Source organism: Callospermophilus lateralis, chromosome 4 (genome assembly GCF_048772815.1).
Source record: "Callospermophilus lateralis isolate mCalLat2 chromosome 4, mCalLat2.hap1, whole genome shotgun sequence".
NCBI lineage: Eukaryota > Metazoa > Chordata > Mammalia > Rodentia > Sciuridae > Callospermophilus > Callospermophilus lateralis.
Genome location: NC_135308.1, coordinates 76288425 through 76310674, shown reverse-complemented (window position 1 = coordinate 76310674; position 22250 = coordinate 76288425). Strand labels below are relative to the sequence as shown.

General features: G+C 38.2%; 1 protein-coding gene and 1 pseudogene across 1 annotated transcript; one reads left to right on the top strand and one right to left on the bottom strand.

Annotated features, from left to right (window-relative positions):
• Positions 1–1745: 1745 nt before the first annotated feature.
• On the bottom strand, positions 1746–2661 carry LOC143397458 (large ribosomal subunit protein uL23-like; annotated as a pseudogene).
• Positions 2662–12496: 9835 nt separating this feature from the next.
• On the top strand, positions 12497–22160 carry M6pr (mannose-6-phosphate receptor, cation dependent). Its single transcript, XM_076854118.1, has 7 exons — positions 12497–12763; positions 16137–16313; positions 17198–17364; positions 18944–19053; positions 19308–19438; positions 20031–20157; positions 20619–22160. Exons 2-7 carry the CDS (start codon positions 16138–16140, stop codon positions 20739–20741), a joined length of 834 nt encoding a protein of 277 aa, XP_076710233.1. The 5' UTR covers positions 12497–12763; position 16137; the 3' UTR covers positions 20742–22160.
• The last annotated feature ends 90 nt before the right edge of the window (positions 22161–22250 follow it).

The window sequence follows — 22250 nt, the reverse complement described above, 5'->3', positions numbered from 1 at the left end:
GAAGGGGAATCGAATGGAAGATGGAAGGAGACCCTCATTGTTATGCAAAATTACATATAAGATGGTGTGAGGAAGAAAGAGAGAGAGAGAGAGAGAGAGAGTGAGAGAGAGAGAGAGAGAGAGAGAGAAAGAGAGAAAAGTGTCATAGAGTGGGTAGAGAGAGGTGATGGGAGGGGAAGGGTGGGGACAGGGGAATAGGAAGGGTAGCAGAATACAATAGACACTAGTATGGCTGTATGTATAAACGTGGCTGTAAAACCAATGCGATACTGCAATCTGTGCATGTGGAAAAATAAGAATTCATACCCCACTTGAATCAAATGTATGATATGTCAAGATCATTGTAATGTTTTGCGCAACTAATAAAAATAAATAAATAAAATAAAATAGTCCAAATTATACAAGCAGAGAGTAAATGGTGATTGTCAAGGGAAGTGAGAGAAATGGAGAGATGGTCAAAGGACACAAAGTTTCAGTTATACATGATAAATAAGTCTGGACATCTAATATACAGCAATATGACTACATACAACAAGACTCCATTTGTCCTGGAGATTTGCTAAGAGTATACATAAGTGCTCTTACCACACTAAAATTTAAATTAAAAAAAAAAAAAGGAAAGAAAGAAAAAGAAGACAAAAAAAATGTGTGTCGATGTGTATGCAAGCTAAGTGATTATAATTAGTTCACAATGTATACATATTAAAACATCAAGTCCTATACCTTAAATATATACAATTTTTGTCAATTACATCTCAATAAAACTAGGAGAAATTCTCTCTTAAACAACTACTTGGCTTGGACAAAATAAAAATAGAAATAATAATAAAATTTTGTCAGGCATGGAGGCACAGGCTTGTAATCCTAGTAACTCAGGAGGTTGAGGCAGGAGGATCACAAATTCAAAACCAGCCTGAGCAACTTAGCAAGGCCCTGTCTCAAAATAAAAAGGGCTGGGGATGTGGCTCAGTAGTTAGGAGCCCCTGAGTTCAATCCATAGTACCAAAAATAATAAAAATTTTTAAAATAATAATAAAATGTTTTAAAAGACTGATCAAAACACAAAGGAAGGGCCGAGGTTGTGGCACAGAAAGAGAGGGGGGAGGTAAGAAAAGGAACTAAGGAGGCAGAGAAGGAAGGAAGGAAGGATTGAGAGTTCAAAGCCAGCCTCAGCAAAAAACAAGGCACTAAGCAACTCAGTGAGACTCTGTTTCTAAATAAAATACAAAATAGGGCTGGGGATTTGGTTTAGTAGTCAAGTGCCTCTGAGTTCTATCCCCAGTACCAAAGAAAGAAGAGCAGCACTCCTCTGCCACACCATTCTGCCATGATGTTCTACCTCATCTTGGGCCTAGAGCAACAGAGTTGGCCAATCATGGACTAAATCTCTGAAACTGTGAGCCAAATAAACTTTCCTCTCTTAAGTTGTTCTGGTAAGGGCTTTTGATCACAGCAATGTAAAGCTAATAGAGCTCATTTTGGTTTTAATTGGCATTTCCTTAAAGATATAGTAATGCTGAGCATTTTTCATAGCTCTTCTGGCCATTTGTATCTTTTGAGAAATATTTTTTCAGATTCTTCATCCATTTTTCAATTGAGTAATTTGTTTTCTTGTTATTATTTGAGTTCCTTATATATTTGAATGTCAGCCCTTTATCAGATGTATTATTTGCAAGCATTTTTTCTCCTTTTTTTATGTTGGAAAAAAAAAAAAGTATATTTAGACTTAGACAGCTGGACTCCGTTTAGATGATCCCAATTTTGTTGGCAACATCCAAAGCACCATAATCAGGAGCCAGTCAAACATATGCCTTTTTCTCTCCATCAGGCCTGATCAGGGTGTTAACCTTGGCCACATCAATGTCATAGAGCTTCTTTATAGTTTGTTTGATCTGGTGTTTGTTGGCCTTGACATCCACAATAAACACAAGTGTGTTGTTGTTTTCAATCTTCTTCATGGTTGACTCAGTGATCAGAGGGAATTTGATGATGACATAGTGGTCAAGCTTGTTTGTCCTGGGGGCGCTCTTCCCAAGATATTTGGGCTGTAAAAGAAAAGTGACCACAACACTCGGAGCAACCAAAAGATCTTTATTGCAGCAGTGCAACAGAGGAGAAAAGAAAGAAGGAGAGAGACAGAGAGAGAAAAGAGAAAAGGAGAGATGAAGAGGGAGAGAGCAAGAGCAAGAGACAGAGAGAGAGCACAAGAAAGACAAAGAGAGCAAGAGAGAGAGAGCAAGAGAGAGGGGGGCCTGGCAAGAGGGAGTTTTTATAGCCCAAATCTAATGGGGCCTCTGGGTCTGCAAGCTGCCTTGTTGGCCCAAGGCGGGGTTAAGTGTTCAGCCTTGGGCAGGGTTGAATGTTCAGACTTGAGGCAAACAGGTGATAAAGGACCAGATAGAGGGGGGTTTGAGTGTGTGGGCTATCTTGCAGCCAACATCTGTTCAGCCTGCCTTGCAGACAACACAGTTCAGCCTGCTCTGCACCCAACAGACTGCCTCTGGAGCCGCAATGTCTTGGGTCCCCGAAGGTAGGTGATGTGCAGATCATCTTTTTATGACTGTGGACACGCTTTGACACTGCCTTCTTGGCCTGCAAAGCTTTTGCTTTGGCTTCAGCTTTGGGAAGGGCAGGAGCTTCCATCTTAGCTTTAGGTGTCATCTTGGTAAAAAGGCTCTCCTTCTTCTAAGGTTGTCTTTTCACTTCGAAGTTTCTTAGGCTGCACGAAGGTTTTCAGTTCGATGTAATCCCATCAGTCTGTTCGATTTCATTATCTGTGCTTTCAAGGTCATATACAAAATATCATTGCCGAACCAATATCATGGAGCTTTCCTGTTTTTCTCTATTAGTTTGATAATTTGGAGTCTTATAACTTTAATTGAGTTGATTTTTATTATAGCCTATGTTATGGTTTGCATGTGAGGTATCCCCCAAAAGTTCATGTGTGAGACAATGCAAGAAGGTTCAGAGGAGAAATGATTGGTCTATAAGAGTCTTAATCCAATCAGTGAATCAATCCCCTCATAGGGATTAACTGAGTGACAACTGAAGTGGTAGGGTGTGACTGGAGGAGGTGGGAATTGGGGCATGGCTTTAGGGTATATATTTGTATATGGCAAGTGGGGACTGACTCCCTGCTTCCTGACCACCATGTAAGCTGCTTCCCTCCGCCACACTCTTCTACCATAATGTTCAACCTCATCTCAAGCCCTGAGGAATGAAGCCAGCCTTCTACCTATTAAGACCTCTGAAACCATGAGCCCCATATAAATTTTTCCTCCTCTCCAATAGAGTCTTTAAGTCACAGCGGTGAAAAAGCTGACTAAAAACGGCATAATACTAAGATTTAATCTTATTCTTCTCCAAGTGGATTTCTAGTTTTCCCAATACAATTTATGGAAGACTCTGTCCTTCACTCATTGTGTGTCCTATTTAGCACTTTTGTCAAAAATTGATTGACCATAAATGCATGGGTTTATTTTGGAATTTTTCTATCCTATCCCATTTTTTGATGTTTCCGTTTTTATACTAATACCATGCTGGTTTTGGTTTATTTTTTATTCTGTTTTTGGTTTTAATCCAGTTCTGAGGAATGAGCCCAGGACCTTCTGCATGCTGGCAAGCACTCTAAAACAGAGCTATACCAACAATCTTTTATTATTTTTTATTGTGAGATAGAGTCCAGTTTGCCCAGGCTGACCTCAAACTTGTGATCCTCCTGCCTCAGCCTCCTGAGTAGCTGAGTTTATAGGCAGGCACCACCCTCTGGTACCCCATTGTTTTGATTCCAACCATTTTACATTTTGAAATCAGGGAATATGAGATCTCCAGGTTTGTTTATGGTAATTGTTCTTTGCTTGTTTCGTTTTGTTATTTTGGGGGTTTTATCATTTTGGGTTTGGGGAATTCCACATACGAATCCTAAGGATTTTTTCCATTTCCATGAAAAATGACACTGAAATTTCAACAAGGATTGGATGAATCTGTAGACCAATTCTGGAAGTGTAAACACTTTTACAATATTAATTCTCCCAATCCATAAAAATAAAATTATCTTTTCACTTTTTTTTAATTTTCTTTTATCAATGTTTTATAGTTTTCAGGATACAAGTCTTTTACCTCCTTGATTAAATTTACACCTAGGTATTTAATTTTTTAGTTGTTATTGTAAATGGAATTGTTTTCTTGATTTCATTTTCAGGTAGTTTGTTATGAGTACATAAAAACATTGCTGATTCTTGTATTTTGATTTTGTATCCTGTAACTTACTGACTTTATCAACTCTAACAGATTTCTTGATAGTGTCTTAGAGGTTTTTATATATAAGATCATGTCTTCTGTAAATGAGACTACTTCAATTCTTTTTATTATTTTTGTTTGTTTTACTTAGTTGTACATGACAGCAGAATGCACTTCAACTCCTCATACACAAATGGAGCGCAACATTTCACTTCTCTGGTTGTACACGATGTAGAGATGCACCATTCGTGCAATCATACGTGTACCTAGGGTAATGATGTCCATCTCATTCCATCATCTTTTCTACCCTCATGACCCCTCCTCATCCTCCCCTTTGCCCAATCCAAAGTTCCTCCATTCTTCCCATACCAGTCCCCATCATAGATCAGCATCCACTATCAGAGAAAACATTTGGCCTTTAATTTTTGTGGACTAGCTTACTTCTCTTAGCACAATATTCTCCAACTCCATCCATTTACCTGCAAATGCCATAATTTTATTCTTTTTTAACGCTGAGTAGTAATATTCCATTGTGTATATATGTACCACAGTGTCTGTTCATCTATTGATGGGCATCTAGGTTGGTTCCATAGTTTAGCTATTCTGAATTCAGCTGCCATAAACATTGATATGGCTGTGTCATTATAGTAGGCTGATTTTATCATGACAAGGTGTTGAATTTTGTCAAATGCTTTTTCTGCATCTATTGAGATAATGATCATATTATGTTTATTGATTTGCATGTGTTTGACCATTCAGAGATAAATCCCACTTGATCATGCTGAATGATTTTTTAATTCAGTTTATTAATATTATATTGAAGATTTTGTATCATCAGGGATATTGGCCAATGATTTTCTTTTCTTGTAGTATTATCTGGCTTTGGTATCAGAGTAATGCTATTCTTGTAAAATAAGTATGGAAGTATTGCCTCTACTTCAATTTTTTTAGGAGTCTGATAATTGGTATTAGTCCTTGAAATGTTTAATAAAATTCAACAGTGAAGTCATCCACTCCTGGCCATTTCTTTGACTGGAGATTTTTTAGTACTAATTCAATCTCCTTACTGGTTATTGGTCTGTTCTATTTTCTATTTCTTCATGATCCATTATTAATAGGTTGTATGTGTCTAGGAATTTATTTCTTCTAAGTTATCCAAATAATTGTTAGGCACATAATTGTTCACAGTAGTTCACAGGAGTTTTCATTCTCCTCTTCCCTCTCCCCCTACCCTCCCCTTCCCTCCTTCTCCTCCTTTTTTGAGAGTCATGCTAAGTTGCCCAGGCTGGGCTGGAACTTGTGGTCCTCTTGCCTTGGCCCCCCAAACAGTGCCACCACATCCAGATTCATAGTAGTTTTTTATGATCCTTTTTATTTTAGTAATATCAATTATAATGTCTCCTCTTACAAGATTACATACAAAATAAAACTGTAAGGCTTATTAGAAGAAAACACAGATAAAACTCAAATACCCATTTAAAGTATGGATAAACAAGAGTGAGAAATATGCACACAATATACTACAACCCAACCAAAAAGAAAAAAAATTGCTACTGATACATGCAAAAACAGAATCTGGGGGCTGGAGATATAGCTCAGTTTATGCTTGCCTTGCATGCACAAGGCCCTGGGTTCAATCCCCAGCACCACAAAAGGAGAAAAAAAAAACAAAAAACAGAATCTGTAAATATTGTTGAGTGAAAGAAATCAAACGGACACAAAAGGTACATATTATGTGATTCAATTTACATGACGTTCTAAACTAGGAAAATTATGATGAAAATATTAGAACAATACAGGGCCAGGAAAAATTAGTGGAAAGGAATATGTGAAAATTGGAGGGGGTGAAAATCTTGATGGTAACAGAGTGGTAATAGGTATGATGCATTTGACAAAATTCACTGAATTGTGTAACTAAAAGTTGTACTCTTCATGATATATAAATTTTTCCTCAATATTACACAACATATAAAAACATCACATACTTCAGTATGTATATATTTATATTTTTGTCAGTTAAAAATAACTTTAATTTACAGGTTAAAAAAAATCTGAAATGTTAATCTATCCCCTTAGGATATCACTGTGTAGCATGTGATCTTCTCTGCTGCTAAAAGTGTAAATAGGTTTTAACACCACTCAAACCACATCAATTTTCCCATAGGCTTAGGTATACATTAACTACTGCAGCAGTTATACCCTTTCCATTACAGATATCCAGACTGAATAGAAATTTTAATTTCCATCTTCTCTCTTTCCCTTGGTCTTTTCATATTGTTCTGTCTATATAAAACAGAATGTTAAAGAAAAAGCAGACTGGCAATCTGCATATAGGCTGAATTGATTAAAGACAACTACTTGATTATACTACTGTTTCTTGAGTGTGTTCTCTCCCTGACTAGGTAGAAAACACCTGTTTTTATTACTGTTGTTATTGACCATGTTACTTTTATAAACTTACATAATTTTACTGATAATGAAATTACAGAAACTGAATGTTATTAAATTATTTATATTTTAATTTTTAAAAATATATTTTACCCCAACAAGAAAAAAAAATAGAACTTTAAACAAACACTGAACACTACTTAATAGGCATGCTTTACATAGTGCTATGATTTATCAGTTATAAAACTACTTCCTGTGCTTTCTTTTGTGTGAACAAATGTACACAGTAATTATGTTAAGTATACTGGGAACCTGGGTCATTCTCAGAAATACACATAGATTTCCTAACTCTGCTGAGAGGAATTAGAGCAATGGCATATAAGTAACAATAAATACCACTGTAATCAGGTCTTGATTTCTCTGTTAAAGAACCCCTTAAGAAATGAAGGATTCTAGGGTAAGAAAAGTACAAAAGTTTTTGTTGTTGCTGTTATTTTTTATTCTACATATTTGTAATATCTTTTGATTACAGACACAGAGAGAAGTGACTACTATAATCAGGGAAATTAACATATCCATCATCTCATAAAATAACCTATCCACTTTTTTCCCCATGTCTTATTCTTCTTTTCCTCTTTCCCTCTCACCCTCTCCCTTTCTTGGGAAGAATACCTAAAATCCACTTTCTAGCTAAATTTCCAGTATACAATATGATATCATTAACTACTGTCTTCATATTATGTATAAAAAACTATATTTATTCATCCTATATAACTGCAAATTTGTACCCCTTGACCTACATTTTCTCATTTCCTCTACCCCCATCCCTGGTAACCACCTTTCTGATCTTTGCATGTAATTTTTTTAGATTGATTTATAAGATTTCATATACAAGAGAAATCATGCAATAGTTTTCTTTTTGTATGTCTTATTTCACCTAGCATAATGTCCTTTAGATTCGCCAATGTTGAAAAGTATAAGATAAACTTGGAATATCTTATATGTCTCAATACTATAGAATTAATCAAAAAATAATATGAACATATCAAAAGAATAAGAGAATCACCATAAAGAGACTCCAATTGGCTATTCAACAGTGGCCCATATCCTCCAAAAGCAAAGTCTCTGCCTCATCAGGGGGCTGCCTGTTCCTGTGACAGGAACCACACCCTCTCCTCAGAGGTCTGAATTTCTGAACTTGTGGTTGGGGAGGGGAACATTTCCTTTAAGTTTTTAAGTTACTTCCTTTATTGCTACTTCTGTATAACATAGTCCTTTTATCATTTTTTAGTAATTGATCATATCTACTAGAAAATAATTCTTTAAATTTTTCCTGTTAAAAAAAAAAAAAGTTATTATGCCTGATATCCCAGTTGCTGGTGAGGCTGAGTCAAAAGGATCACAAGTTCAAGGGTAATCTAGGCAATTCAGGGAGAGCCTCTCTCAAAATAAAAAATAAAAAGGGCAGGGGATGTAGCTCATGGTAAAGCACCCCTGGGTTTAATCACCAGTATTGGCCATAGGAGGAGTAAACAAAAGACAAATTCAAACTGAGAGACATTATACAAAATAAGTGGACCTTCAAATTTTCAAGGTCAAATAAGATAACCAACTAATTGCATTAGGTGCTTCTAGTTTGGCTCCAATGGTTGGGGAATGGAAAGTACTATAGAGTATTTATTGGGACAGATGATGAAATTCTGAATATGGACTACAAATTTGATAATATTATGTCAAGGTTATAGTGCTTGATTTTGATAATTATATTGCATTAATGCAAGAGAATGCCATTGCTCTTAGGAAACACACCCTGATGTATTTATTGGAATTAAGAATTTATTCTTAAATTGTTCAATATGAACCAATGGGGAGGGCAGATTAGTGGGGAAGAGAAAATAAGTAAATGGGGCAACAGGTAAACTATTGAAGAATCAAGGTAGAGCATATACCAGCGTTCTTTGTACTATCTTCCATTTTTTAATAAATGTTAACTTATAGTAAACTGAAAGTTACCAAAACAAAAAAAAAAAACCTAGTCTTTGAAATATGTTAAATGGGATTATTTCAAAAGGAATCAGTGAAAAATGTTAAATTGAAATCTGGTTCAAGATAGCACACTGAATACATGCATAGCAAGATTGAGAAACCACCAAATAAATTCCAAAAGATCCCTGAGCAGATCAGAAACTGTAAGCATGAAGGATTTTTTTAAATATTTTTTTTTAGTTGTTGATAGACCTTTATTTTATTTATTTATATGTGGTGCTGAGAATCAAACCCAGTAACTTACACATGGTAGGCAAGCGCTCTACCACTGAGCCATAACTTCAGCCCAGGAAGGATATTGTTAACAGTGAAACCAGGTCAAAAATCTGTAAACACAAGGTTCACACAGAAGAACAGTGTCAAGAGGTTAAAGAAGTCATTCCCAGAAAGGCTCCCAGATTAGACTCAACAACTTTTGCCCTTGACCAGAACCTCTCTTCTGAAGTTCAAACACAGAAAGCACCCAGAACATGCACTGAGACCCTACATGCAGTAAGTAATCTAGTTTATTTGCAACTGATTAGGAAGAGAAACCCACCTCGGTTTCCACCCCCAGAGAATTTCTGTAGTTATTATTTGAGTGGTTATTCTACCTACTAAATGCATTTCTGACCTATTCTCCACTTTCAACATGTACACTTCTCACCCACCAACTCAATGCTACTCTAGGCAATGACCAAGAGGCACGCTTTCTGAAGTCAAACTTGAATTCACCAACAAATTAATTTCAATTCTAGAATGAAAGTTTTTGGTTTTTAGGATTTTGAGGGTTTTTTGTTTGTTTTTGTTTTTTTCTGTACTTGGGACTTAACCTAGAGGACCTTTTTACATCCCCAGTCCTTTATTTCTTATTTTGAAACAGAGGCTGCTTAGTTCCTAAGTTGCTGAGGCCGGCCTTTGAACTTATGATCCTCCTGTCTTTGCCTCCAGAGTCACTGAGATTACTGCATGCACCACTGAACCCAGGTGGGGATTTTTGGTTTTTTTAGTTGCAGATGGACATGATACCTTTGTTTATTTATTTTTAGGTGATGCTAAGGATTGAACACAGTGCCTTTGCACGTGCTAGGCAAGCACTCTACCACTGAGCTACAATCCCAGCCCAGTTAAAGGTTCTTTAAAACAGGAACTTTTGTCTTAGTTCTCTACCCTGAAAACTTATAATAAGGCTAGGGCTAATAGGATGTAGCTCAGTGGTAACACACTTGCCTAGCATGCATGAGGCCCTGGGTTCGATCTCCAGCACCACAGGCACACACACACACACCACACACACACACACACACAATTACATAATAGTTTTGGCACATAGTAATTGCTCAGTGAATGTTTATTTATAAAAGCAATTCAATAGAAAAACCTTAAATGCCCAACATTTATAGATTAAATAACAATTGATAAAATTAAATATTATGCAGCTATTGAAAAATTTATTTGAACATGCTGGGCCCTGGATTTGATCCTCAACACCAGAAAAAACATGAAGTCTATCTGGAAAATTAATGATATGGAGAAGTATTGGATATACTCATTTTTTTTAAGAAAGGAAACAACTACTTCCAAGAAGAAAACATGCAACCTTTTGTTGTGTTTATGTATGATTTTCTGTTGTTCTGTTTTCTGATCTCAAATTACTCTTATTATAAGAAGGAAAATCACATTTTAACTTTTTTCCCTGAGGAAACATCCAATATCCAATCCAGAACTAAATAGATCAATTAATAAACAATTGTGGTATGGGGGGTTTTATTGTCCTGGAGACTGAATCCAGGGGGAGCTGATTAGCAGTTTTTAGTTTTATTTTGAAATAGAGTTTCACAGAGTTGCCAAGGCTAATGTCAAACTCAATCCTCCCTCCTCAGCCTCTCTAGTCATTGGAATTATAATAGGCACACCAATATGCCTGGCACTAACAAATGTAGAACAATATACAATCAATATGGTGGTTCAAGGATTAAGAGCGGGATTCTGGGGATTATGTGCCTAAATCTGAATACTTAATAGCTGTGGCACCCAGAGCAGGTTATATAACTTAGCTATTTTACTCATCTGAAAAATCACATAAGGTACTTCTTCATAAGGATGGTGTGAATTAAGTGAACTACTTACTACTTTTTTAACAGCACTTACACAGTTGATGCTTGAGCCCAAAGAACAACCTTTGAGACAGTGCTAGGAAGCAGTCCCAGGAACAGGTGGCATTAAGATCCAAATGGAGTCACAATAGCCCAGGAACACTGCACTGCTATCCAGGACTCTAAATATATGGCCACATGGCATACTACCTCAGGCTTCACAGGGCCTTAATTTGCTAGTAGCTTCATGCAATATCAGATTTTCTATTTCTGACTTAAAATTCAAATACTTAGGGCTGGGGATGTGGCTCAAGCGGCAGCGCGCTAGCCTGGCATGCCTGCGGCCAGGATTCCATCCTCAGCACCACATACAAACAAAGATGTTGTGTTCACCAAAAACTAAAAAATAAATATTAAAAAATTATCTCTCTCTCTCTCTTTAAAAAAAAATTCAAATACTTAACACTTAATAATTAAACTTAATTTTCATCAAGGGATTCAAATTTTCTAATTACCTGTGAAATCGTGGCCCACCTGGGTAATGCTTGGACTTTCCCAAGCATTACCCTGTGTGACACTCAGGGGGAAATAGAGAAAGGCATTAGCAGCTGTGAGTTACTGTGAACTCCCCTACCAGAAGTCTGTTCCAGATTTATCAAAAAAAAACTTTAGCCACTGTGCTGATCAAATTATTTTCTCAGTAAAATAAAAGTTGGGTTCCTTCTAAGACATTAAAAATTTTTTTAAAATTTAAAAAGGCACTTACAAAAGTGCCCAGCCCCTCAGAGATGTGCACATTTTTGGTGATATTAATATTATTATTAGATTCAAAACACTGTAACAGTTCTAATAAGGGGGCCCCTATTTGCATGGGAGACACAAACAAGTCAAGTAATGTCAAGCAGAATAAAACAAGATAAATGAAGCCACGCACAAGCCAACAAACCAGCGTTCTGAGGAAGGAAGAGTTCATTGTGGGAGTGAATCCAGGAAGTTACAGTAGCAGGAATATCTGAACTAAGGTCTAAGAACAAGCAGGGCTTCGACAAATAGCTAATAAAACATAAGGAAACCGCAAAGGATCTTACCAAAGACACAAAGACTAGAACTGTGTTGCTTGTTCCCCAGGACACCAGAAATGCAGAGAGATGAAAAGAACAGGGCATGCATAAGAAACCTCTGGTGAACACCGATGGTTGCAGAGTATGCTTATCAAGCAAATGCCACAAGATGAGAGATAAAAATAACAGTAACAACAACAACAAAACACCCCAAGGTACTACACCGTAAAAAGGACGTAAAGAAAAAAGTGTTAACAGAACCAAGACACCAACGACCCCATCGTTCTATAGCGGCCACCCGTACGCAGGTACACTCAAGCCCACAAACGGCGGAACAGCGGCTCCCACTGGCTGCGAAGAATCTGGGGAGACGCTGAACGAGAATGTTTGGCAAAAGAACTGCAATTCCCAGAAAGTCCGCAGCGCGGGCCGCTTTGCTTCCGCCTGCGCCCTCACGTACCCTCTTCAAGCGGACCTATCAGAAGTCGACCTGGGGCGTGACCCCCGCGTGACTTGGGCGCGCGAGCGAAGCGTGCCCGGAGGCGGGACTCTGAGACTCCATTGGTAGAAAGGCGAAGGGAAAAGCAGACCCCAAATTTGACAGTCTCCATTGTAATTGGAATTAACGGTAGGGGCGGAGCTAAACACCCTAGGATATCGGCCAATCAGCGTTTAGGGTTGTCAGTGAGACCGGGAAGGAGAAAAGGGAGAAATGGTTCTGTAGTCACATGCCGCGGGGTCTAGTGGGAGGAGCAGTTGCCCACGGCCGCCTGGCGCTTCCTGTTTCCGGTTCCCTGAGTAGAGCACAGCAAAGCGCCTGGGGAAACGCTGGCCTCTGACACGATCTCTGGGACCGGGGTCTGTGGCTGGCCCCTTGCTAGCCCGGTCTCCCATTCTCAGAAAGCTATTCGCCAGGGGGTTCTGAGCTTTGGCCACGCCATTTGCCCGTGACACGTGAGTCTGAGGGGCGTGGAGGAGGAGGCGGACTGGGGTTTGCTCACACCTCTGAGCCGGGATCGCAAAGTCTCACTTGGCAGTAGTTTTCTTCCAAAGATGTGGCACATGAGCCCTAGAGCAGAATAGAGGTGAGGGCGGGGAGGCGCAGACTCCCGAAAGATATAAGGGAGATAGGACTTCAAAGACTAGAAAGAGGACTTAAAGATATTTGGTAGACAGGGAATAGAAGGTCCCCAGCTATTATGGAGTTAGGTTTGAATAGTCACTGGATACTTATAGAAGGAATTTGGGCATGCATCATGAAAGGAGGTGAAGTGGCCTCGTTTGAATAAGGATTGGCTCCAAGCAGTTGGAAAGTGAAAATCCTACGAGAGGTTTAAAGGAAATGTTTGCTTTGTGTGGAGAAGAGTAACTGGGATTGTCTCGTGTTCCTTCTTGTGGGGAGCTTCACCTCTTGGGACACAGAACTACTCCTCAAGAGTTTCTTTCTTTCAACATTGGGCTTTTTGACCAATTGAGGCTGTTCTTCTAAATGTGTAGGTTACTGCGGGAGAGGAAATAAGGAGTCAGAAATGAACCGGGCGGGGGGGGGGGGGGGGAGTAAGAATTTCCATTGATAAGTGGAAAATGGGCATGGCTAGTCGTGAAGGTGAGGAAGTGTGCTACCAAGGCCCAGTGGTGTAACTGCTTCCCAATTCCTGGCATTGCCATTGGCAATCCCACTTAAGGAGAATTTTTCAGTATTGCCAAATAGATCTGTCTTTATAGAATAAGAAAATTAAAGATTTTTCAAGATTCTGAAATCCTCTCCTTTTGTCCAAAGTGTTTAGACAAACGTTTGTATCTTGTGAATATAAGTGTAGCATATCAAAAAATGGATTACCCAGCCCTTGGATTTCAATACTCTTTATAATTGTTGTGCCCTTTTGTTTATCAGTTGTTTTCCAGTAAATATCTTTATGCCGTGAGTTGTCCAGGTTGCTCTGATAACTTGTATAGCATTGAACAAGTAACTCTGTAAGTCTTGGATTCCTCATCTTGAACATGGGAAAAATTATACATACTTTTTCTGGGTTGTGAAGGTTAACGAATATAACCTAGGCAAAGTATTTAGAGCATAGGCCACACTAAATCAAAAAGAAACAGCTTAGCCAGAAGCAGTGGCACATGCCTGTAGTTCCAGTGGCTTGGGAGGCTGAGGCAGGAGAAGGCAAGTTCAAAGCCAGCCTCAGCAACTTAGCAAGGCCCTAAGCAACTCAGTGAGGCCCTGTCCCAAAATAAAATATAAAAAGTGCTGGGTGTATGGTTGTGGTTAAGTGCCCCTGAGTTCAATTCCTGTTACCAAAAAAAAAAAAGGAAATAGCTTAAATTGATAATCAAACCTTAAGCAGAAAAGAAGGAAGAATGTTAATTTACTCTCATTCTAACTTTTTGAACCAATAAGAGAAAAAAAGGTAACTCTTAATGCCAGCTGCAGGGTATTTAGCTCTCCATCTCTTCCCAGTTTTGTGAGATTCTTTGTTCTCATTTGGGAAGAGAAACCATCAACTGTTTACAAATAAGGAACTAACTTTGAGGCCAAAGAACACAGCATTCTTTGTGAGCATCCTTCCAGAAACTGCTTCTGGAAAAAAAAGATCTTGAGAGCCTGAAGTTAACATTTCAAATTAGGCCCCGAGAGAACATAAGGTAAATGGCATGCCAGATCAATCTAACAAAAGTAGTATACTTTCTTTTTATGAATCAACTGGTCACGTTGTGTGTTGAGTGATAGGTTTACTTAGGGAAAGTGGAAGTTTGAGATCTGAGTTCTTTATTCCACCTCCTATTTAGTCAACTGGGTGAGAAGTCATTTCCCCTTCTTGCTTTGCTTTTAAAAAAAAAAAAAAAAAAAAAAGGCAGGGGCGGGCAGCACAGCTTTGGCTGCCTACTTTCATTCCCCAAAAAAATTATGCATAGACCATGAGTTCTGGAAACAGACTATCTGGTATGCTCCACTAGCTGTGTCGGTTTTCTTATCTATTAAGTAGAGACAAAAATTGTATTTCTTGCATAGAGTTATATGTTAAGTGCTTCCAGCAATGCCTGGCCAGAGGCTTTTATTTCATTAAGTGTTTCCTGCTCTTGTGGTTATGGTGCTTTAACTATGTTATGGGGGCCTTTGACCTCTTGGCTAAGGAATTATTTTATGAAAATATCTTAATTAATATTTATTCAATGAATTGATGTACACACAGTCAGGTAGATAACTTCCTAAGCATTTGATGGCCTAATGGGGTGTGAGAAATAGATGGTAAAATGTAAATTTGTTGAGGGGAGAAGGGGAAAGTGCATTCAGGGCTCAGTGTTGGAGGTTCCATTTACCCATCTCAGGTGAGAAAAATTTGGAAGAGTTAAGCTTTGTACTGGGAAAATTAGTGATATTTTATAAAACTAACAAGAAGCAATGGTCTGAAGGATTAATGGATGCCAGAATGAAATCTTTTGCAAGATTAAACCAGTGTGCCTAGATACAAAGATGGATTAGAGAAAAGGAATTTGAGAAACAGAGTCACAATGTTGTTCCATTCCTGGAGTAGTACAAGCATCAGATGAACCCAGAGTTGCCATCAGATAAGACTGTCAAAGACAACTATACTTACTGAAAATATAAAAGCCCCTGAGATTTTGTGACTTGTAGTCAAAATGTAGATGTGACTTGGTTTTGGGTGACTTCATGAAACCACTTATTTTGATCTATAGACTTTTCTTTTTCCTATAATTTGAATGATTTTTCAAAGATGAAATATTAGAGTAGATAAATCTCAAGTATTAGGTGCTGCCAATGTATTTACCTGTATTCTGCATTCTTAGAATAAATATGAAAGAGGATTGTTAAATGTTCCTGAATAATGATATGAGAAGTTAGGGCCAAAATATTCAAGTTTTAATAACTTCCAACTAGACATAGTCAAGGGTTTATTTAAATCATAATGACTGTTTTCTTAGGGAAGGCCACTGGTTTAAGCTTTATTTGTGAACTAATATTAAACTTTAATGAGGCAATCTAACTTTTCTCCAGACAGTAAAGAGGCAAGGATGGCTACTCCCAGGCTAGCAAAATTAAATAATTCTTTTACTCTTCCTCTTTTCCTTTTTCTCACCCCCAGTTTGTTTTGGAAGATTCCTCTGTAAATTAGACTAAAAGTTTATTTTTGGGCTTTCTGCTATAGGTGTTCTTGTTAAAATGTAATACTTGTTGCTTATGCCAAAGAATCATACTTTCTGCACAATCAGAATATCATTCATTTATTACATGTTCACATGCTTTATCTCTTTCCCTTTTCTCCTGATCCTGCCTGCCCCTCCGTAATACACACTCTTCCAAAAGGATGTTCCCTTTCTATAGCTGGAGGACTAGACTGCTACTGCTGTTGTTCCTGGCTGTGGCAGTGAGAGAATCCTGGCAGACAGAAGAAAAAACTTGTGACCTGGTAGGAGACAAGGAAAAAGAGTCAAAGAGTGAGTTGGCTCTATTGCAGAGGCTAACTCCACTGTTTAACAAAAGGTAAATGAGAAGAACTGTAAAGGGCTTGGGAGAATATCTTTATTAATAAAGAGTCTTCTTTTTACTGATTTTATTTCACTTTTAATCTGGAGGAAATCCATGTAAAATAACAGGTTCTGATCTGCACTTAAAATATTAGTTTTAATGAACCATGATACCCTTCTTTCTTCAATGATATAGAGAAAATTCTCAATCCAGTTTTTAGTATAACATGGTTCTCTTAACCTTTCACAGTAGAGTAGCTGGTTCTAAGACTGGATTCAGAAAACCAGCTTGTGGAAATCCAAGCATTATTTGATACCTTCATATAATAGGACTTTAGTAGTATCAGGTGAACATCTTTAGGCCTGTACATATCATTGTTGGTGTCAGGAATCTTCAGATAAATCTGAAGGTGATCCTTAAGAAACAGTGTCTTTGTGATATATGGTTCCATAATCGTGCCATACTGGGAAGAAGGATTTAGTATTTCTTTCACTGAAGAGTTTTACAAAATTATGGTTGTTTATAAAACATGGTGTAGTATATATGGTATGTGCACTCTGTAAAAATAAATTTTGTCTTAAAAAAAAAAAAAAAGCAGTGTCTCTCATGTTCCTGAGGAAGTAGTAAATAACACTTTAGCATAGCTTAGAATAAGCATTCTAGAAATATCTGAAATATCTAGCTGCAATGGGTGGTATATTGTGATCATGTATCAACAATTATGGTCTATCAGGGTCATGAATATTTCATAACTCAACAAATACTACTCAGCCATGATATCAGATAAATAAATGAAGCATGTTTTTTAATTATTGTCAAAGAAAGGGAGGAAAGCTGGTTCTTCCTGAGGCTAATAGCTAGTAACTCTATTCTTCCTTTCTTCCCACTTTTTCTTACAGCTTTGAGAGCACCGTGGGCCAGGGCTCAGACACATATATCTACGTATTCAGGGTATGCCGGGAAGCTGGCAACCACACCTCTGGAGCAGGCCTGGTACAGATCAACAAAAGTAATGGAAAAGAGACAGTAGTAGGGAGACTCAATCAGACACACATCTTCAATGGAAGTAAGATTTTCCCTGTTGATTAATCTCAAATCAGTTGTTTTAACAGTCTTATTTTTATTTTTTCCCAGTCTTTTCCAGTATATGTTATGTGTAGTTTGACACATCCAAGACTATAAACCACAGGACACCTAGTTCCACTGCTCCCTGAAACCATAGTTGAGAACACCTACATGTATGAAGGTAGTGAAAAACCAAGTGTAGCAGTACATGCCTATGATCCCAGCTCAGGAGGCAGGAGGATTACAAATTCAAGGCCAGCCTGGGCAACTTAGTGAGTTCCTGTCTCAAAATAAAAAGGGCTGGAGGTGTAGCTCAGTAGTTGAGTACCCCTGGATTTAGTTCCTAGTACGACCACACACACACACACATATACACATACACATATAAAAAAGAACAGTCTAACCAAAATTGTGTGGCCTGTAGACCTTTTATTCACCCAAATACTTACTTAGTTCCACACCAACCACCACCATTTCCTACCAAATTAACCAAAGCTTTCCAGTTAAATTTTAAGAGATCAAGACTTTTTGGAAAACAATTTATCTATAAAATATTCCCCATCAACTTGTGCCAGTGGTGATATTTCTCAAGTCATAAAATCATATTGCTGTAAAGGAGTCTGTGAGCACTTATGGTCTAATTCCATCCCAAAAACAACTAAGGTCTCTAGTAGAGATATTTATTCCTTTAAATAATACAATAAACATAACACAAGAGCTTTATGGCTAGGGTCAGGTGAGTGGGTTCTTTACTGCTCATTATATTTCCTAATGCTATGACTTTGAAAAATTGTTTTACCTTTTTGACCTTGTTTTCTCACATGCAAAATTGGAACCCTGTAATCCCAGTGGCTCAGGAGGCAGAGGCAGGAGAATCATGATTTCAAAGCCAGCCTCAGCAACAGCGAGATGCTAAGCAACTCAGTGAGACCCTCTCTCTAAAAAGAAAAAAATAGGGCTGGGGATGTGGCTTAGTGGTTGAGCACCTCTGGGTTCAATCCTCAGTACCAAAAACAAAAAAAATTAGAAGCAAAATCCTTACCGTATTGACCTTACATGATTGTTAAGTCAGGTGATATTTTTTGCAAAAGAACGTTGAACATAATAAATGCTAAAGAAGAGAAATGCATTACCATTTCAATAAAATCATCCACTTTGAATTTGCAAATAATTCATCTTCTCCCTGATGCTCCTCTTTTGGTAATAAATGATTTATGATTACTTCTTTTGGTATTAGCAGGTGTTCTGAAAACGTGAATCATTGTTAAGGTATGGAACCTTAACAAATATTTGTTAAAGTGAAAATAATTATTTTCACACTACCAGTTGCCTATCTTAATGTGGAAAATTAAGATGATTCCTACATAGATATGTGGTTCTTAGTTCCTAAAACAAGGGAACACGCTTTGTAAAGAAGCAAAGTTTTAGCATGGCACATCTGATATAGAGCTCATTCCCATAAGGGTTATTTTAATTAAAACTAATTTCACTGATTCCTTTATTCCACTCTGCCATACTACCTAGAGTTGCCTCTCCTTTCCCTCTTACCCCATAGCACCATTTTCCTTGTCCCTCCTCAGGTAATTGGATCATGCTGATCTATAAAGGGGGTGATGAATATGACAACCACTGTGGCAAGGAGCAGCGTCGTGCAGTGGTGATGATCTCCTGCAATCGACATACCCTAGCGGTGAGACACCCTGGAAAACATAAACCTAGGGAAGAGATTCAAAGGATTGACCTGAGGTGGAATATTCAGAGGGGATAAGATTCTTACATTGGGGTGGACAGAAAAATATAGGTCAATTTTCCCTGTGTCCAATACCTATTTTCCATCTTAAATGGAAGTAGACTACTGAACCAGGAGGAAGCAAAATGGTTTTTGGGTTGTTTCTTTAGTTGGATATTTTATCACACTGTGTTCTGTCCTCTCACTGTCATTAGGACAATTTTAATCCTGTGACTGAGGAGCGAGGCAAAGTCCAAGATTGTTTCTACCTCTTTGAGATGGATAGCAGCCTGGCTTGCTCCCCAGAGGTCTCCCACCTCAGCGTGGGTTCTATCTTACTTGTTATGTGAGTATTTTTTTCCTATAGCTACTTGGTGATATATAGGCACAAATGGTGGTGGGTGCATATGTTATACTAAATTAGGAAAGATGATCATGTAAACATACTCTATGAACTGTTGCAGGTTTTTAAGAAATTAGATTTAATGTTTAATCCCCCACAAGTATTTGCATTTGGAGATGCTTTTTTTTAATCCACTGGAAGGCTGGACGGTTTTGATTACTATCCTATTAAACTGATTAGAACTATGGAAAAACAGAATTATGTATCTAGTAGTGGTTATCCTTGGTTACACACTAGGTCACATTTTCTTCTGAGCAACACTCTTAGCTGGTTTTCTAAAGAAGCTTCCCTTCCACCCCCTGCCCTCTCCCCACCATCCCTTTTCCACAAATGTAGCTTAGGAAACTGTTAACATTGAATACAGGGGTCATCCTTAGTACCTGAGTTTTAGCTTTTCTCTCTTCGTTTTGAGTATTTTTTTGATTTGACCCAAATTGGCATTAAAATCATGATTTGTATTGGCTTCCCAAGTTGGAAGTACAGACTCATACCACCATGTTCAGTTTTGGTCTTTAAGTATACGTCTTTTCTACAGATTTGCATCACTGGTTGCTGTCTATGTCATTGGAGGTTTCTTATACCAGCGACTAGTGGTGGGAGCCAAGGGAATGGAGCAGTTTCCCCACTTAGCCTTCTGGCAAGATCTTGGCAACCTGGTAGCAGTAAGTAACAAGGCAATTGGCTGGGTCCATAACCTTTATAGAAGGTTGGGTAACCAGTTATCCTGGTTTGCTGAGTTTCCTGGGATACAGGACATTGAGTGCTAATACTACAAAAGTCCCTTCAAGTTAAAATAGTTGGCTGTCCTAGTACAAACTAGTAAGTGGCATAGCATAAGTTTCTGGCCTTGCTAAGATGTGACTGGAAGGTCAATACTGTCAATTTGATGATCTCCCAGATTGCTACTGGGGCAGATTGGGGATTGATGCAGCAGAGAAGCTGTGGCCTAATTAGAAGATACACTTGTTTTCTTAAATTGAAATTAGGCTAATCCTTGGATATTTTGAGTTTGTCATTATCCCTGGCAAAAACCAGTTTTGTCACATTCTTAGACCATAAATATGAACTTTTGTCTTTTTAAGTCGGATATTCCAAACTCTGATTTCATTTGCTTTTCCTACAGGATGGTTGTGACTTTGTGTGTCGTTCTAAACCCCGCAATGTGCCTGCTGCATATCGTGGCGTGGGGGATGACCAGCTGGGAGAGGAGTCAGAAGAAAGGGATGATCATTTATTACCAATGTGATTGCACTTTAAATGTCCAGCCTCTTTAGTCCCCCAAACCAAAGCATACTCAGCCAGATTTCTCAAGCAGTCTCTACTCCATTCTTGCTCTTATCATTCCTGCTTTCCAGTCTGCTGTTGATTTGCATCCTCTTCTCACTAAAACTTCCTTCCCTTTGTTCCCTATCTTGTTTTTCTTTTAGAGAGGTATTAATTTTAAGAGATGAGACCTGTGAAAACAGAGGTGCTGCACTCTCTTGCTATCAGAGGGTACAGGTAGGACAGTTAAAGTGGGCAAAAGGGTCACTGGCCCTTTCTTTTTTAATGCATTTTCACAAATTTTTGAGACACTGGATTTCTTTAATTAAAGAAAAAACAAAGAAGCATTATTTATACAGGTTTGATTGCTTTCATGCTATAACTCTACCCTATGATAGTCTCCATGAGAATCTGGATGATATTTCTTGCTGCTTGGATCTGCTTTGTAGTGATTACTTGGTTGCAATCCAAGTATTCCCATTTGGTCTGAGCCAAATGTTCTAGATTTGATCTCCCACATCTGGGATTAGACAGGAAAATGTGAAATTTCCTAATTACAGGATTATAAGGTACCATCACACCATTGTCACTGGGATGATATAGCTGGAATTGGGCCGGCCCTGGATTGTGGTCTTGTGGTTATCAATCCATGTGTGGCCAAAATGCCTAATCCAGCAATCTAGTCCATTGGAAAGACAAGTTGAATCAGCAAATATGTTTACCTTATGCTTGGATCTCCATGACAGCTTTCTTCTGTTGTAGTAAAAGCTGGAAAAGCTGTTCTTGTTTCCCTCTACTAGTATTATAAACATATGTTGCACTTTTTTTCACAGGCATATTGGTTTTGAACACCACCCCCCACCCCCCACCCCCAAAAAAAATCTTCTGGAAAGGGAATGGAAGCAGAAGTGGAACACTGAGGGTTCTAAGGTCCTCTGCTCTGGGTGTGGAATGCTGCTGCACCTGTCCCTTCTGCTGGCTCAGGGAAGTGTCTTCTTGCCCACATTTCTGTGGGGAAAGGTTTTTAATCCTCTGATGCTTCTATCTTTCTATTTAGGCCATGTGCCCAGAATCCCAGGCTGATATTTCTATCTATAATAGTGAACCCCTGGGCCACTAAGAGTAACATGGCTCCACTGGACACGAAAGAGGGGTAGAATCAATAGGCAGGGGGCCTTTTATAAACCTTTAGAGAAGAAAATGAAATTATTTCATCTTTGGACTTTAATACTATTGGAATGTTTTTGTTTTTCTTCTTTCTAAACAGGGAAAATAATGTTATAAAAGCATCTCCTTTGTCATTATTTGTTTGCATCCTTCCCCCATACCCTGGTGTTTTAAATGAAAAATAATACACCACTTTTGTACAAAAACACTTAATGATTAAAAAACAAACAAAACATGCTGGCCTAGTCATTTGTGTAAAACAGGAGGGTAGAGCTACTGGAATGGAGTAAGAGACCACTGAGACCAATTTTCATCCTTTACTGAG

Bases quoted from the DNA above. Each gene is read 5' to 3' on its own strand.
- M6pr (XM_076854118.1), top strand. From the start codon at position 16,138: ATGTTCCCTTTCTATAGCTGGAGGACTAGACTGCTACTGCTGTTGTTC. The intron at 19,054-19,307 runs GTGAGACACCCT...CACTGTCATTAG, and splicing joins GCAATCGACATACCCTAGCG to GACAATTTTAATCCTGTGAC. The intron at 19,439-20,030 runs GTGAGTATTTTT...TCTTTTCTACAG, and splicing joins GGTTCTATCTTACTTGTTAT to ATTTGCATCACTGGTTGCTG.